Source organism: Carassius carassius, chromosome 47 (genome assembly GCF_963082965.1).
Source record: "Carassius carassius chromosome 47, fCarCar2.1, whole genome shotgun sequence".
Lineage (NCBI taxonomy): Eukaryota > Metazoa > Chordata > Actinopteri > Cypriniformes > Cyprinidae > Carassius > Carassius carassius.
The window spans coordinates 12,230,180-12,249,290 of NC_081801.1; the positions used below are offsets into that span (position 1 = coordinate 12,230,180).

The 19,111-nt window shown below is 41.3% G+C and overlaps 1 protein-coding gene across 6 annotated transcripts in view; it reads right to left on the minus strand.

Annotated features, from left to right (window-relative positions):
• The window catches only part of LOC132130919 (neural cell adhesion molecule 1-like), a 236,680-nt gene that overhangs the window by 19,685 nt on the left and 197,884 nt on the right, over positions 1–19,111 (minus strand). For all 6 annotated transcript variants that reach the window (XM_059542793.1, XM_059542794.1, XM_059542795.1 and 3 more), the window contains 2 exons: positions 2,724–2,848; positions 1,934–2,114 (listed from right to left, as the gene is read on the minus strand). In XM_059542793.1, coding sequence (XP_059398776.1) covers positions 1,934–2,114; positions 2,724–2,848 — 306 coding nt within the window. The remainder of the gene's footprint in view (positions 1–1,933; positions 2,115–2,723; positions 2,849–19,111) is intronic.

Genomic DNA, 19,111 nt, shown 5'->3' on the forward strand with positions numbered 1-19,111 from the left:
TGGCAACTGTCCTGGTATTTGACATTGCATATATACTTTACTGCCAACTTTGATACAACTTACATATCCTCTCTTTCTAGGTGAAGTGTGCATTTTCCGCTCTGCTAGCCTCTCTAAACTGTATTGCCACATTAATAACAAAAAGAGTAATTGCTGCAATTGCTGCAAAAATAAAAGAGAAAACTACAATTGCTCTGTCAAACAGATAGTCCCATCCCAAACCCAGTGGTCATTAATTGCACCACAGAGACAGTGTTTAAACTTTTTGGAGAAATTCATCTAAAAATTGTTTATTTATAATTGTTGCTAATGTACAGCTAATGTACAGATAGCGAAGATAATTTAAAATGAGACAATATTACATAAAATGCACACTTCAGCTTTAAACAAGTGCTGCCAGAAAATTGCATTTAAATGAATTATAATTAATTCAAATCAAGAAAAACATTCTACAGGAAATTCGGAAACAAACAGGCTTTCATCTTTCTATGTCGCAAACACCAGGGAAATGTTGCCCAGTCAGAACAGAAGTCAAGGTGAAAACAAACAGGTTATGATGCAATATAGTGTAATAAAGTGCTGGATGATGGAATGGGTTTTCTGATGTTATTTAAATGGCACAAACGATAACGGGAGTTGTATTAGAACAGCTTGTACTCCTTGTCAACTGTAGCCGGGGAGATTTGGATTACAGGAAGTAGAGTTTAACATTTGTCGTGTGGCCAGGGTTGAGCACAACCCATTATCCGTACCACGCACGTAAAATCCACTGGCTCCCTATTTTAATTCCTGCCAAACTCTCGACGTGCTGACCATCTGCAAAGTGAAGGAATGTGTCATGTGATAATAATAGTGTCTAGACAGTTTTAAGGGGTTTCTAACCTGTCTCCTGCAAGATGGACCAAATATGAGACTCTAGAGAAGCAGGAATCTCTGTCTGAGCAGCTGTTTTTAGACCATCGTTTCTAACAGCAGCTGCTCCAGCTAATGCACTGCAGATGTTGGGCTAAAAATAAAGCCGCTTTTTTGAACTCCCACATGTTACACATTGAGGTTAACAACTCTGCAATGTGTAAGTGTGGCGAGATGAGAAAAGAGACAAAGGAAGGCTTTTCTATCCATCCGAACCTGTCTTGCACAAGTGCTTCGAGATCCAAAGCTCCCACTGCTATATGGCTGCTTCCCACTAAGCGGATGAGAAAAAGCAGGTCTCTTGGCCATGCATCGGCAGATGCCTGTTAGGTCCTCAGTAAAGCATTAAACCAAATAGTCCTGATGAGGCGTCATCATGCAAAACCAGAGGATGCATCCCCACTGAGAACAGGTAGATAGTCAGCCCAATTCAATTGGTCTGCCACAATGAGCCTGAACTGAGCCTCAGTTCAGCCTCCAGAAAGAGACAGAGGGATGATCTAAGGCCCAATTTTTTATCAGCGGGGAAGCAGCTCGCAAGAAAACAAAAACACAGCACTGCCAATGGAGCACAGAACAAACAAGCCCGTTGTGGAGAGGGTGAATGGTTGAACGGGCCTGCTGTGGCTTTCTGCCTCCCGAGTAGCAAATAGAAAATCTCATCTTCACTGATATCATCTACAGTCGCTCCAAGATGAGCAATAAAGCCGGCTGCAAGAGTCAGGGGGAGGTTGCCGGAGGGGTCAAGGCTCTGGAGAGGAGCTGAAGGTCTCCAGGCTTCACCCATGACCACCTCTCACAGACATTTATCACTCTGCACTATTATTACTCTTAGATTGTGTCAAATCACTCTGTATAGGAAGGCCAGGCCACAACCTGAATTGACACAAGGGTGGCCCGTGAAATCCACAACAAGACCTGCTAGTAGGATGGTGTTAACAAGGGTTGGGTTGAGGCGGTCGGGCTGTTGGCTGCTCAGGCTGGCAGTGGCTGTGCTTCAAGGTTAGGGGGTGGGCCGTACCTGGGATGGCGGTGGGTTCTGGTAAGGTCCTGAAGGAGAGTGTGCCGGGATCAGATTGTCCTCGCTGGTTTTCGGCAATGACGGAGACCTCGTACTCCGTGTTCCATTCCAGACCTGGCAGAACAACGTACTCCCTGTTGTTGGGCAGGCGAATCTCCGGATTCCAGTCCTGGCGATTCTTCTACAGACACATGTGGACACACTTTAAGTTAATTTCTTTAAAAATACATAAAAATTAAACTCACACATACATTGAATTTAAAAACACCTCTTCTATGATGATTATGTTTTTATTTTCAAAATAAAATTTCATAATAAAGAAAAATAGAACAAATATTTAAATAAATATAATAACTATAAATATAATAACTATTAAATATTTCAATAGTAACTGCTCAGTAGTGTTTGAAAAACAGATATATGTCCGCCAAATCAAAGGCACATGGTGCTACCAACAAGCAGAATAATGCAGGAAAAACAAAAAACAAAACATGAAAACAGGAAAATTATTTCACAGAGAAGAACCCTGCATTAATTCATGGGATATATTTTGTCTTAAAAATGGTATAAACATAAAAAAACCATGAATACAAAGAGTTGATTTCTAAGAACACTACACATGTTTTAAACTAGACCCCACCACCCCTTTGTTATCGTGCACACTTTTATAAGTCACTGACCCGTGAGCTTCACTGCCTCTCTGAAAGCATGTCACTCTTGGATCGGCAGTATAAATAATTCAGACGACAGGATGAGTTAAGTATGTTACCTCATGTCCAATCATACTCACAGCTTTGTAGCGCACTACATAGTATTTGATGGGAGAGCCCCCATCATCCTGCTTGATCCAGTGGACCTTCATCTCATTGCCTTTGGACAGTCTCTTTGCCTCCAGTTTAGGAGGATTAGGTTCCCCTGAGAAGAAAATGGCCAAAAAAAAAAAAAAAAACGCTTTTAGAAGACCCTCGCACAGATTCAAAATGTGTCCTAACCCAGCCACATTTCCACAGGTGAATGTCCCCTCGTCCTTTAACAGCTGATTTGTATTCCACAAGGCATTCTTTATCTCTGAATATGAGCTGCAGAAATTGGTTATCTAATCAAACTCCTGGCTTATTTTAGCTTACTTACAGCGTTGACCCGGCTGGGAGAATTTAAAAGGAAGCTATATGGTTGTGTGAGGTCTAAATTATGCACCAAAACTTTTTAAAATTAACGATCAAAGGTAGAGATGTAACACTATGCAAAGTCTCAGTTCCTCTGTTCTCGTTTTTGGCTAAACTGCCGAGACATCTCATTGCACAGGCTTTTTGGCAGCATAATGATGACTTCTGCCTCCCATCCTTCCAAACATGGAACATAAATGAAAGCACTTGGCTCTTGTAAAAGTGGAGCTGAGTCGCTTGGGCATGTGGAGGGCTGTAATGAGAGCTGGACCTGTGTTGGTGGCAGTGATGGAGGAAGAGAGCGGTGCTGTAATGCAGTCTCTGGGGGAGCTCGTTATCTCGACTTGCCCACTACTTAATGACAGAGCTCCCTTAATTATCATCCATGCTTTGATTAGAGATTTTCAGCCATTATATTTTATAATATCAGCGGGCCGAAAAGGGAGGGAAATGCACATGTGTGGGCACTTGTTTGGGATGCTAGCTGTCTACCTGTGTTACTAGAGAAGCCTGGGAGGAGGCCACAGTGCTCTGCTCCCATTAATCATCATAAATAGCTGCTAGACAAGAGCCTCTATTAGGAACTGATGTGACACTGTGTATATGCACCTCAAATGTACAAAACAGGACAAATGAGATGAATTTTAGATCAAGGCAATTGGATATTTTAATGTCTGACCTAAGACATATAATGAACAAGTTAAATTTGATGTTTTGGATTCAGTTCTGCTTATACGTTTACATTCTCCTGGTAGAATCTGTAAGATAGTTAACATATTATTTTGCAAAATAACATGGATAAAAAAAATTATATATATTTTAAATACTTTTAACAAATATAATATACTATAATATAATATACTTAACAGTTCAAAAGTTAAGGGTCAGAATTTTTTTTTTTAAGGAAATAATAGATTTACTCAGCAAGAATGTAATGAATTGATCAAAAGTGACAGAAATTGCTTTTTTATGCTTTAATTTTAATGCTACTAAAGATTTTTCAAATGGGTTTGACTTTTCTATTCAGTCCTGAAAAATCAGGGTTTGGACAAAAATATGAACGGACCACAACTCTGATTTTACAGGACTGAATAGAAAAGTCAAACCCATTTATAATGCTTAAACATCTCCGATGACGTTCATTGTTATGGATTGATTTTATTGTGTTACAAGAGAAGATAGGATATGGATTTATTGTGAACTGTTAGTAGGCTACTGATTTTATGATTGATCATGCTAGCTACGGCATTCGAGTCCACAAGCGTACAATAAGAAGTGACAGCCCGGTGAATAATCTGCATTACAAAAAGAAAAAAAAAATCTTTAAAAGTTATTCACGATTACATATTGCTGCCGAGGTATCTAGTCTTTACAGTGCTTTGTAATATGGAGCTGTTTGGTAGATCGCAATCTAATTAGTTTGTCTACACCGTAATTAAAATGTGGCAGACTTGAATGGACAGTAAAACAAAGTCAGAACACCGTATAACTCCAAACCAGCACCGTAACTTCCTATTGACGTGTGGCTAAACAAAGTCAGAATGACGTAACTCAATTTGAGATTTCTAAACAAAGTGAAAGAGCGGTAACTGGTGTTATATGGTGTTCTGCCCTGGCTTCTCCAGGGCTTTTCAAAGTAACGGTCAGAACGACCCATTATTTTCTCGAAATAAAAAATGAAATAGACTCAAGAATGTCTCAAAAATATCAATAACTCCTTTTTGACAAAAATTGAAGTTACATTATATTACATTATTTAAAATTTTACTATTTTACTGTATTTAAGAAAACTTAAATGACATCTTTTAAAAACATTAAAAAACTTACAGACTCCAAACTTTTGAACAGAAATATACTTTATACTCTATGTATATGTTTGTTATGGTCTCGTATCTTGATAAATCTCTTCGTAGTCTTCTGTAATAAAGCTTAATTTAAGTTAGAGGCATTTTCAGGCCATCAGGCAGTTAGTTTCAGCATGCATGAAAATAGAAGCCTAAGGTGTTTCCTTTGTGATGAATTGAAGCTTGATTAAAGTTTGTAATCAGATGCTGCAATTTAAATGAAGACAAGTTAATTTAAGACAAGCAGTGCAGGATAATGGCAGTTAAAACAGGTTTTCTGAGTTCCAGTCATCATTTCCAGTTAGCTGAAGACTTCCATATGCTAAGAAGGCAAAGAGGGACAGATTAGGGTTACAGAGAGAAAGAGGGCAAACATGCGCTACCATGCAGAAGGAGGAATAGATTAAAGGTTCATGGATTATTGTGCCACTTGATCATGACTAATAATGACTGCTATCCTATCTTGACCAATTTCAGAAATAGCAACTGAGAGATACTACAGAAAAAATGACAGAGCCAGTATGTCATCTCAAACCAAGTGTGTCGTTAAAAATGTTTGGGTAGGAAAAGAGAGGGAATAGAAGCATTTTCTTGAAATACGAGGACGTGAAGCTCTTCCTCTTGTCCATTTCCACATAAGAACAGCAGACAGGGACAGTGAGCAGGTTCATTCGTGAGACAAAGACGTACAATTAGGACATGCATGAGAGACTTTGAGTATGCTGTCTGAGACAAGAGACAGAAAACGGAAGTGTGTGTGAATGTGTTCATGCAATTAGCTGTTGTTAGTCTTTGTGATATGCACATATTTGGCACATAATGCAACTATAGCACAGTTGTTTCATATAATGCGCATTTATGATGTGCAAATGAGGGGATAATGATTGTTCTATATACTGATTTGTACAAATACAAGTGAAAAGGATGTGTCTTTTTTAATAAACGAGTTTGTGAAATATAATAAACCACTCATTAGATTTTTCTCCCCAGTCTTTAAGCAACTCTCTTAAAGCAACAGTCTAACCAAAAATTTACATTTGTTGAAAATGTACTTGCCCAAGATGTAGATGAATTTGTTGTTAGATCTGGAGAAAGCATTAGCATTAAATCACTTGTTTACCAATGGATCCTCTGCAATGAATGGGTGCCATCAGAACGAAAGTTTAAAGTTTGAACTATTCCTTAAAGATATTTTGTTAACAAAAAGGACAATTTCTTAAAAAGTTACACCATTCATTAAAAGAAGAGTTGGAGTGGGAGGGACTTCTACATCAGTAGACTAAAAATATACTGAAAATCAATAAAAGGTTTAACATGCAGAGCACCTAGCAGAATGTGTAGGAGACTATGCTTTGGGATTACTGTCTAGGCAGAGTGGCTGATGGTTTTCAAATAGCCAAATAAAGTAGGTGGTGTGAGGTTTCTGAAGGATGAATGACTCAAAAATTAAATGGCTCATAAATCCTGATGGTACTGGGTGGGTGTTTCCTCTATCTTCCCCTCATTAACTTGTCTTTTCTCACTGTTAATGGGAATTGGACCAAAATGAAAAAAACAAAAACAAAACAAACATAAAAGCATAAGCAAAAAAACAAACAAACAAAAAAAACAACATAAAATCAACAAAATATTACCTTCTGTTCACCAGCGAAGACGACATCATCAGTACCATGCAAGAGTCATAAGTCACATGATACGCACGCACATGATTGGTGGAAAGGAAAGTGGAAGGGTGGGGGGAGATGTCACATGGAAAATACAAAACATTGAAAGAAAAATTACACAAACATGGAACGTGTTAAGACCAAAAAGTACAAACAGAAACACAAACAACAAAAAGAAAACATAAATCATAAACATAAATACTTCTTTTTAACATTTGATACAGTGTGTATAGATCCATAAAGCAATTGCTGACAGGTTTTTATTTTTATTTAATTTTAAACACAAATACAAATCAAAGTACTGACAAAAAAATCTGCCCTATACCAGCTCTCCTGAAGCCCATTTAAACTATGAGAGTTAGAATAGGGTCCAAATTGCTTTATGAATCCACTTCACCAGCAATATTTCCTCTGACTGCGAGTGGCACTTTTGATAAGAGGATTCTAATACAGCTCTCTTGCACTGTACATTGAATTATAAAAGCTTGTGCAGACTGAATAGCATCAGTAGGGCTGTAAAACCAACTGAAACAGAGCAGGGCAGCCAAAGGAAACTCATGGGAAACTCATTGATGTTGACCGTACAGATAAAAACCTGCCTCATCTACTGGACATGAAGCTGGATGCTACAGAATGGGCAAATGAGTAGCATTAAAGCAGAGACTGCCCATGTGTACGAAGAGTCCGGGACAATACCATGAAATGTTGATCCAGGATTATTCATCAGAATGGAAAACAAAAACTGATCCTAGATCAGTCCTTTCAGCCTGAGACGTTTACATATATGTGCTCAGGACTGTAGCTGAGAAGGGTGGAGGAGGCTAAAGACAAGGAACAGTGTTTTCCATCACAAACTAGAGGTCTGTAGTCTACAAGTAAAATACTAGATATGATGCCAAATGTACACCTTCAGACCCTTAAGTTACATGTAAAAATGCATAAATTGAAGCCTCATTGAAGCCACACCATTTCATGGGTTTCCATGCCAGGGGCCATACAAAATCTAAGAGTAAGAAAAAAAAAATAAGCCTACAATATTTATTTTAACAATAAAAAGGAAAAACAAAATTTGCTTAAAATCTGCTTAAAGTTTTCTGAAGGGAAATAAAATCTAAATCTTCTTCTTTGCAATGCACTTACTTTCAAGAATAGTTCTATATGTAGTATACCTTTTAAAAGAGTTTCTAAAGAACTTCTGGCTAAATAAGGTGTGTTTAAGTTTGCAATCTGAGACAAATAACTGTACTAATAAAAAAAGCACATTACACATATAAATATGCAATAACATTCACTTTGAAGCTATTTGAAATGATTGTCTGTAGACCACCAAGGCTCCTTTAAACTGTAGCTGTCAAGCCATTTAGAAAGTCTAAAATCCTCATGCTGATTATGATTCATTATCACACAAAAGAACAGATCTTTTGTTTGCTTATCTACTCATACAACCCTAAAAAACATTATTATATTTTTATTTCTGTGACATCCGCTGAAGTTTAGTTTGGTGCAATCTTAAACCTGCCAGTCAATGTCAACTAAGAAAACAATAGTCAAACAACTGCCTACTTCTAAAGATAAAGATCCTTTCATTTCTCTGTCTGAATAAGACAGAATAGCTGTTAGACGCCTGTTGTTAATTTGGTGATTGCACAAGTTTGTCGATTTGAACCATGAGACCTTGTGCACTTAAACACAGATTGTTCCATACTGATGGCTGCTATATGGCAAATCTCTTCGGATAAAAGCATCTGTGCTTGCATCTCTGAGGGATGTCATGCACTCCTAAGAATGCTAATGTTGACAATTTTGCTTAATGTTGTGAAGACAGCGCCATTAGTTTCCACATTCGTGACAGTAAACAACACATTTCATTAATATCTCAGAGGGCACAATAGGACAACTGCATGTGTCATGCTGTTTCTATAACTTTCTGCACATCCAATGGCATAATAAATCAGCACACATCATGAGTTTATAAACCATTAACTATTTGCACAGAAAAAGCATGTCGGTTCATGTCATATTCCTGTATGTATACCATGCAGTGACATGTTAGACAGTTGAGCTGGTCTACAAGCGGATGTTAGTGTTGGTTCTCTACGGAGTCTTGAGGGTCATGAGCACAATCCCAGTGTCTCACTTCCCCTGCCCTCACTAACATCTACATGGTCTCTCTTCTCTATCACAGATGTGTGTGGTCGGTCTACTGCGAACATCAGCGGTGTTGACGTCAGGAACAATGGTCTAGGTGAGGCGAACAAACGTGTAGCAGGCAGATATAGAGTGGCAAACGACACTGCACACAGTCGGCATACTCACTAAGATCGGCAGTGGTTGGAGGAATGGAAGTTGGAGTCTCTGAAGATGCTGAAAGATGGTGAGAACATGGTAAGATGTGCTTCCGGCGTGTCGCACTAATTGCAGAGCCAATGCTGCAACATTTCCATAGCAACTAATTAGTGTACATCACACCACAGCAACATTCAATGAGTCCAGGCAGAAGTGCATGCGACCCAAATAAAAAGTGCCTCAGCGTAGAGACACAAACACATACTATAGTATATAGCTAAAGGTATGCAAAGGTGAACACAAAGGGTGTTACTGGGATGCCCTCTGGATCAGAGTAATATAAAGATGTATGTGCATGGCAAAATTTTATTTGAAATTATTTTATCTTATTAGACTTTAGTCATTCAGTTGGATATGTGGCATGGGTAACAATGTCTAATGAGAAGTAGTAAATTAAAATCATGCCAAACATTTTAATCACAATCACAATGCTAAAATGTTCACTGAAACACATTTATTATTTAGTTTTAATTTAGTTAGATAATAGAGTGTTCAAAATGTAAATATAAAACAAATATCTGAAATATATAATATAAATATATAATAATAACTAAAAAAGAAATAACGTCCCAAGGTTACGTATGTAACCCTAGTTCCTTGAAGGAACGAGACGCTGCGTCGAAACGCTTTTGGGGAACGTCCCTGACGAGACCGACTCTGAATATCGTGTGCAATCAGTCCATCGGAAAGGCATGACGTCACGGGCGGGGTGACGTAGCAACCAGGAAGCTATAAAAGCACGTGCTGTGCAGCTGGCTTCAGCTTCGAGTAGGGAAGCAAATGCGGGCAGGGGTGCCGGGAATATGGCTCTGCGATGCAGTGTCTCGTTCCTTCAAGGAACTAGGGTTACATACGTAACCTTGGGACGTTCCTTTTCAGGAACTCGAGCTGCGTCAAAACGCTTTTGGGGAACGATGTGCCCACACTGCCAGACTTCCAAATCCCTGCCTAGTGTGTAGCCAAAGAGCACAGCTAAGACAAGAGAACAGAAGAGCCCGGCGTGGCTCGCATGTCAAGATCGTAAAATCGGACAAATGTGGAGGGCGTGGACCACCCCGCAGCGTTGCAGATGTCCAAGAGGGACACACCTGCTGAGAAGGCCTTGGAGGCCGCCATACCCCGAGTAGAGTGAGCCTTGGCCCCCAAAGGAGGGGGAAGACCAGAGGACTCATAGGAGACGTTGATAGCCTCGACTATCCAACTACTAAGGGTCTGCTTGGTGGCAGGAGAACCCTTGTTAGAAAGACCATAGCAAACAAGCAATTGGTCGGATTTTCTCCACAGGGCAGCTCTGTGGACGTATGCGTCCAGTGCTCGCACTGGACACATACAGTTTAGCTTCTCTTGGTCTGGCTCCCGAAAGGGAGGAGGACAGAAGGCCTGCAGTACGATAGGTTGTGGTGTAACAGAGGGAACCTTCGGTACATAACCCGCTCGAGGGTATAAGAATGCTTTGGCCATACCAGGGGCAAAGTCTAAATAAGTAGGCGCCACCGAAAGGGCCTGAAGATCTCCAACTCTCTTTAGTGAGGTGATTGCCAGTAACAGGGCAGTTTTAAGTGTCAGATGTCTATCTGAGATATCTTGTATTGGCTCGAATGGAGCTTTACAAAGAGCCTCTAAAACCACAACCAAATCCCAGGGGGAAACACGGGATCGTACTGGAGGTCTCAGCCTCAGCGCACCGCGGAGGAAACGTGTAACTAGGGGGTGTCTACCCACTGACTGATCATTGAAAGGGACATGGAAAGCAGCTATGGCCGAAACGTAAACCTTTAAGGTGGAGTGGGATAACCCCACAGAGAGCCTGGCTTGTAAAAACTCCAGAACTGTACCAACTGGGCAGTCTGCTGGGTCAAGCTGGCGGTCTCTGCACCATGAAGTGAAGAGCTTCCACTTCAGGGCGTAAAGTTTCCTCGTAGAGGGAGCTCTGGATTGGAGTAGGGTCTCAACAACCTCGGTTGAGAGACCAGCTGCTAACAGCTGTGCCCCCTCAGGGGCCACACCCACAGCCTCCACAACTCCGGGCGAGGGTGAATTATCGTGCCCTGCGCCTGTGAGAGTAGGTCTGTCCTGATCGGTATCTCCCACGGAGAGCTGTCGAGGAGCGAGACTAGATATCAGAACCATACTCGGCCCGGCCAGAAAGGGGCTACTAGTAGTAGACGGGCCCCTTCCCGGCGTACTCTCGCCGGCATCCATTCCCCGGGCCTCAGCCCCTGTCTCGACAGTATGTCTGCTCCCACATTCAATCTCCCAGGAATATACACTGCTCTGATCGAGAGGAGTTTGCCCTGGGACCACAGAAGGATCTAGTGTGCCAGCTTGTACAAGGGGCGCGAACGCAGACCCCCCTGGTGATTGATATAAGAGACCACTGATGTGTTGTCGGTGCGCACCAACACATGGTGACCTCTCAGGTCTGGGAGGAAATATTTCAATGCTCGATAGACTGCTAGTATCTCTAGGCAATTGATGTGCCATGTCAGATGGCGACCACTCCACAGACCGCGGGCAGGGTGGCCACTCATGACCGCACCCCAACCGGTGAGGGACACATCTGTTGCTAGCGTTACACGGCGACAAGGAACTCCCAGCACCGGGCCCTGATTCAAGAACCAAGGTTTCTTCCACATGTCTAAGGCACGAAGGCACCGCCGCGTGACCTTGATAACTCGAAGTGGATTTCCCCTCGGGGAAAAGCCCTTGGACTTGAGCCACCACTGTAGGGGTCTCATGTGCAGCAGGCCAAAAGGTATCACGTTGGACGCAGCTGCCATCAGCCCTAACAATCTCTGGAATTGTTTGACAGTGAGTGACTGGCCTTCTTTGACTCTCTCGACTGATGTGAGGATCGACTCGATCCGAGCAGGAGACAAGCGTGCCTGCATCGTGGTCGAATTTCACACTACGCCTAGATAGGTGGTTCTCTGAACTGGAGAAAGTACACTCTTCTTGGCGTTTAGTCTCAAACCCAGCTCCCCCATGTGTGCGAGAACGACATCTCGATGTCGAGCCGCCATCTGCTCCGATTGAGCTAGGATCAACCAATCGTCGATATAATTTAAAATGCGGATGCCCTGCATACGGAGGGATCCCTGGAGGGATACCAGGGATACCATCCATACATTTCGTGAACGTGCGGGGTGAGAGTGCGAGGCCAAAGGGAAGTACTCGATATTGATAAGCTTTGCCCCCGAAAGCGAACCTCAGAAACGTCCTGTGTTGTGGAAGGATGGATATGTGGAAGTATGCGTCTTTGAGATATATTGTGACAAACCAGTCCTCGGATCTGATTTGAGCTACAACCTGGTTGACAGTGAGCATTTTGAACTTCAGTGACATAACTGAGCGGTTCAGGAGACGTAAGTCTAAGATCGGACGCAACCCCCCATCCTTCTTTGGAACTATGAAATACCGGCTGTAAAACCCGGATTCCCTGTCTAGAGGAGGGACCACCTCGATGGCCTTCTTCCTTAAAAGGGTATTCACTTCTTGTTCCATAACCAGAGCCTGCTGGGGGCCGACCACAGTCGGTGTAACCCCGTTGAACTTCGGTGGTGGATGACCGAACTGAATGCAATAGCCTCTTTCTATTGTACGCAGGACCCACTGAGATACATTTGGCAGAAGCTTCCACGCTGCTAAATAATCTACTAAGGGAATCAGTCTCTCGAGACTGACCTCTGATGTAAGAGGCCCCCGAAGGGGCGGCGAGCATCCCAGCTCCGCTACGCTCACGGGCGGAAGTAACTGGGAGTGGCGCTCGCTGGAGGCCGCTGCGCTCTGAAACTCTGGCAGGGTTGGCAGACCGACCTCCTGAGGGTACTGAGGTGAGACGGGCATCGTATAATGAGGTGGACCGCGCTCTACCCCAGCAGGGGCTACCCTCTGGATCCTGGCGTCAGGATCTTTTCGTCTAGGACTTCCGGGCTTCGATGACAGATCTTAAATCGGTTTTTGCCCTAGAAGCCCCCGACTCAGAGCGTCGTTGCCCTCGGTCCCGACGTGGGGGAGCACGAGCGGTGACGCTCTGTTTTTGCGCTTCCCGGTGTGAGGAGCCGGTAATGTGGCGTGGTCATCTACCGCCCAGATGCACCACGAGAGCGACGAGGGAGGAAACTCTGGAACGCCGCCGCCTGCTTGTGTGCCTCCTGGAACCTGTCGACGACAGTGTTGACTGTGTCGCCGAACAGGCCCGAGGCTTGAAGCGGGGCGTCCAGGAGGCAGACCCTGTCTCGTTCTTTAATTTCTGACAGGGTCAGCCACAAATGCCTCTCCGCGGCCACTAAGGCTGCCATAGACCGCCCAATTGCGCGAGCGGTCTCTTTAGTGGCGCGGAGGGAGAGATCAGCGGTCTTTCTGAGTTCTTCTACAACTTCAGACTTAATCCCCTCCCCCTTATCGATATCTCTCAGCAGGTCAGCCTGATAAGCTTGCAGGACTGCCATAGTATGAAGGCACGCCCCAGCCTGACCTGCTGCCACATAACCTTTGCCCACTAGCGATGATGTAACTCGAAGAGTTTAGAGACGAAGCCGAACCGGGCAACAGATAGCCCGCGAGCGTCTGTTCGACCCGTGGCATCGCTCTATAACCACGCTCTCCCAGCCCCATCACGTTGCCATAATATAGTGAATCGGGGCCAAAGAGGCGGGTCGAATACGGGTGGTTCCACGATCTTGATAACTCATCATGGAGATCGGGAAAATACGGAAGGCTCCGACGTGGAGGTGGTTGCCTCGGCCGCAGAAAGCGTTCATCTAATTTGCTTCTCTGCGGCTCAGTTTGTTTCTCAGCAGGCCAGTCGATTTTTAATTTATCTACTGCTCGCGTGACCACCTCCAAAAGCTCCTCATACTGGGGCGACAGGGGTGGCGAATCCCCAGCAACAGTCTCCACATCGACCTCCTCGGAGGACGAGAGGTGAAGAGCTGATCCCTCACCCCGGGGGGAAGAAACTGACGAGCGTGCTTCCGAACCCAGGGTTTGGGCGCCGGATCTGGCAGATGAGGAAGGAGATAAGGACTGGCCCGTCTCCATTCCTTCTGACAGATCCACCTGCGAACCCCACGAGTGCAGCAGCCGCTCTGCCTCGGCAGAAGCGGGGCCAGCACCGCGAGGAACGCTGGTGAAGGCTCCCTCCTCGAAGAGAGCCCTCCGGGATCGAAGCGTCCGCATTGGCAATCGCTCGCAATGCGGACAGTCGGCTCCCTCGAGAGCCGACTCAGCGTGCTTCGATCCCAGGCAAGCCACGCACAGACTGTGTGTATCCCCGCTCGTAATGTAGCGAGGGCAGGGAGGAACACACAATCTATAACGTGGCTTGGAATCGCCCTTCATATGTTTGGTCTTTTGCTTTTGCTTAGGCATATTGAGCTGTTTTAGCGATCTTTTAATGGCTAAGGGACAGACAACAATAAATAGGATCAACAGGACAGACTTTTGACATGCACACACAGAGCGCTTGCTGACGGATTCGAAGCTGAAGCCAGCTGCACGGCGCACGCTTTTATAGCTTCCTGGTCGCTACGTCACCCCGCCCGTGACGTCACGACTTTCCGATGGACTGATTGCACACGATATTCAGAGTCGGTCTCGTCAGGGACGTTCCCCAAAAGCGTTTCGACGCAGCTCGAGTTCCTGAAAAGGAACTATACTTTTTTTTTTCAAATCCCATGTAATATACACTGCCATTCAAACGTTTATGGAACATATATGAATTTTTTTTTTTTTATAATGTTTTTTATTAGTTCAGTAATGCAGTTGTTTTGAACTTTTTATTTTTTAAAGAATATTGAAAAACAATTACTTTAATGGATCTTTCAACACTGATAATAAGACATGTTTGTTAAGCACTAAATCAGAAAATTTCATGTGACACTCAAGACTGGATCAAGTGCAGCTGAAAATTAATCTTTGCCATCATAGGAGTAAATTACATATATAAAACAAAAAAAATAGAAAATGGCAATAATATTATATTATTAATATTAATATAAAGTGGAAGGAAAAAAATGTTTTCTGTGTTAACTGGTCCTAAAACTTTATTTAAAAAATTCTAAATCTAAAATATTATTTTAAATATAGTAAAATAAAATGTACAGTACCCATGCACTTTTGGTCATGAAGTATTGGATTGAGATTAACAGTTAAACTGTTCGATTCTGTGGTACTGAACTAAGCAGAGAGCTATATCAAACCAAGTAATTAATGAAATGAATGTATCTAACCCCCTTTACACGTTTCTTGAGTGAGCAAAACAAGCTGATTTCAAGTGCAAAGAACATATAGATGACACCATCACTCCTGGTGTAGCAAGAGAACAACAACATTTCAAAGAACAGCTACTTCTGGAACATGCACAAACAATTTAACGCTTATGACGGCAGTTGATAACATTCCACATATTACCGGGCTCTGAGACACACATAATAACCTGTATTTAAATGGCATGATTGACCGAGCTGAGTCGTGACAGTACAGATGTCTCAAGCCGCAAGGACACCACTCGATTCAAAGTGCAATATTTTCCTGGAAGTGCATTAGTGCCAGGCCTTCACCTTCAATATACCCTCTTCTATATAATCTAAGATTGCTGGTTTTCATTGAACTGAACCTCAGGGCCTTGGAGTTAAACGATAAGCACTTTGAGTGGAAGATAGTGATATGATGGAGGCAAAATATCCCCCGTTTCCTCTTTTAAGCTTAACACAATTAGGCAGAGGCACAGCCTGTTTGTGAGCCGAGTTTCAGACAGATGACAGACTGTGTTAGAGTTTCAAAGACTGTTTGACTGAAGAAAGCCAAGCTTTTCTCTTTTAATTTTTTTTTTCTGCAACAGTTGTGAAGGAACTTGTAGATACTTGGTGACAAAGGGAGCCTGAAGCGCAGACAGTATTGTCAGTTAGTCCTTGGAGGATTAAAGAGATAGTTCATTCAAATATGAAAATTCTGTCATCATGTACTCATGTACTGCACTTTTGTTGATTCAAACCCATATCCATCCCTTCTTTCTTCTGTGGAACACAAATTTTTATGATGTACTGGTTGTGCTTTCCAGATCCAGTCATACAATACTTTTTAATAAACGGACTGAAACGTATTAACTGAAAATCAAGCGAGTTGTTAACTAACACACCATAATCAATGATTCAGTGAGCTGAACTCGAGAATTGGTTCAGTATGATTTATTGAATAGATCCGACTCGAAAGAACGATTCATTCACCAGTCACTACTCTAATGAATGGGCCAAAGAAAGCTAAGCAAGTCAATATATTTCATGTAAATAAAATACTACATTTTGGCCTGTTCGTAACATAAAGCAATCATAATATTTAAGAAGTCATACAGACCACTGTTATGATGCTTTTGCACCTTTCTTGGAACTTGAAAGCACCAGAGTGACCACATTTTAATAAAGTACCCCATTTATGCAGAATAAATAATGTTATACAGAGTGGAACGACGGGTGGAGGGAGAATAAATGATTTTCATTTTTGGGTGAACCATCCCTTTAACACCACAGCGATAAAAAAAAAAAAGCTGATTTATTTTAGCTTCAAGACAATATTAACGAGCTCAGATATTTCTTCTCTCTGATTTCCAGTGTTTTAACTTGCACACAACTAGTCACTGCAGGCTCACTGATCTCACAAAACACTGATCTGTTCTACAATTTGGTCTGATGAAAAAATACATGCTAAAATGGAACTGTATTATCCGCTGTGGTCTGATGAAATGCTGTGGGGCAGTTACATTGTCTAGCGCTTTGTAGATATCACAGAGCAGAGGCAGAGGTTCAAAGCACACAGAGCGTCTCAGAAGAAAATTGCTCTGTGGAATAATAAGTATTATCATATCGTATCATATCATATCATAGTGTTTCATGCCATGGGGAATGAAGTGGGTGTTAATGCCGTTGCAGCAGTGATCCCAATTAAAGCACTCCAGAACTCTACCTGAGGACGTGGACCATCTGCTAGGTCGCTGGCCTGTGTTTCTATCTGTGAGAGATGCATTCACCTGCACTGATGCAGAGAAACCACTGAGAACCACCAGATGTGCTATTTAATAGACCTAGTTTAAACCATCTCTCAGGAGTACTAAATAAGTGAGCACAATCGGATGAAGTGCCACGTAAACTGTTTTACAGTCTACTTTCTTTGCCCCATTAAGTGTTATTAAAGAGGTATGGCTGTACAAGTTGAGTCAATACAGTACAGATGACTGTAATGTTTATGTGTGAAAACTGATATGCAGAACTAATTTTAATCGTTTTATTTCTTCTTTTTGACACAACAGTAACTATGATAATGATCATTAGACCTCAACTTTAAAAGCATAATTTAAAGAAATGAATTACAGATAAAAAAAAAAAATATATATATATATATACGTGTTCCTGTAGCTCCTGTAGAGCATTGCATTAGCAAGAGTAAGGTTGTGGGTTTGATTCCCAGGGAACACATGATCGGTAAAAATTGTTAGCCTGAATGCACTAAGTCGCTTTGGATAAAAGCGTCTGCAAAATGCATAAATTTAATTTTAATTTAATATATTAGTAAGTAGATAAAATAAAGTTTTTATTTATTTACAATTATTTTCAAGCATTATTACTTTATAAATTATTAAATTAAAATTAACATGTAAAATGGTGTCCATAATAAAGATAAAAGACAGGCTCTAAACATCACCACCTGACAAAAACAAAACAACATGAATTGCTTGTTCTTTATTTGTAAGTCACTTTAATTGTGAGGTCTTTGGTCATTTCTGACCGGAGAATTTTACATTTTGAATTTTTAAAAATGGTAGCTTCACCAGAATGATATGAAACTTGGTGACTTTTATGGCACTTGGTATGTGAACACACAAGAAAATTGAGGGCATGATTCGAAAAAGCTAAGTGATTGTAAAAAAAAAAAAACAGTCACGCTCATTGTCTTCATCAAAAATGACCGATCATAGAAAATGAATGCGAAATGGGGAAAAAAAACAGAACATTTTTATGTGTACAATCTACAAATCCACCACAATGCAGAAAAAATTGCACAGCAATGAAGGGGTGAAACTCTGAAACATCTAGAGTGCAAAATCAACACCAACTGACACACTTGTACACACACATACACACCTATGAACTGGTGTGATTGTAACACTTCAACTATGTAAAATAAAATCAGTAATTCGACAACAATGCGGTAAAAAAGTGGACAGCAAGGAAGGTGTTACACTCTAAAACATCAAGAGTATAAAACATATACATCCACTCACACACAATTACTTACACACACTCACAGACACACACATACAGAATTATACATACTCAAATATTACATACTAGCCAAAATAAGTCAGAAGACTGAAATAAGACCCAGCAGGATTAAGCTCTGATAAAGCATTCCTGTTAATTTTTGCTACATTTTTATAGAATTTTAATGTTTTGTGCAACAAAGTGCTTTATGTGTTAAGGTTTGAATGTAGTAGTAATAATGCAAAAAAAACTACACTTCAAATCAACATTTAAAAACCTTATTTTTAAGCTAATTAAAATACCTTAATATACATTTAAATCCACAACCTAATAAAAGTAAACAATTATGTATAAAAATAACTAGGGGATTCACAAGACTCTCTATAGAGTCCTATACAGGAATCTAGTGGTTACACCATTAAATTACAGGTTTTTCTTTTTTTGCTCTCACAAGAAGGTGCTATACTGCATTCAGAAATTAGATTTTAAAGGCATAGTCTCTATTTTAATCTGACCTGTTGAAAAATAATTGTTTTATTATTATTAATTTTTTTACTATTTTTCAATGAGAAAATGTATCATACTTATTGCATAAATATGAATTAGTACCATGACATTTTCTCAAAAGACAAAATAAAAAATATTATTGAAAAAAAAAGTTACATTTCAGGTGTCCGGTCACTTTTGACCATGAAGACCATGAGTGTGACTCTCAAATGAGGAGTGCGCAAGGTTAAACAAAACAAAACAAAACAAAACAAAACAAAACAAAACACATTTGTATGCTGCTTACTGTGAAATTCATTCCTTGTGTTTTTCACACACTTTGACTTTAACATTAGGTTCTGAGTTGACCTCCTTTATGTTTGTACAGTATAACCTACTGTTTTCAGATCAGAGG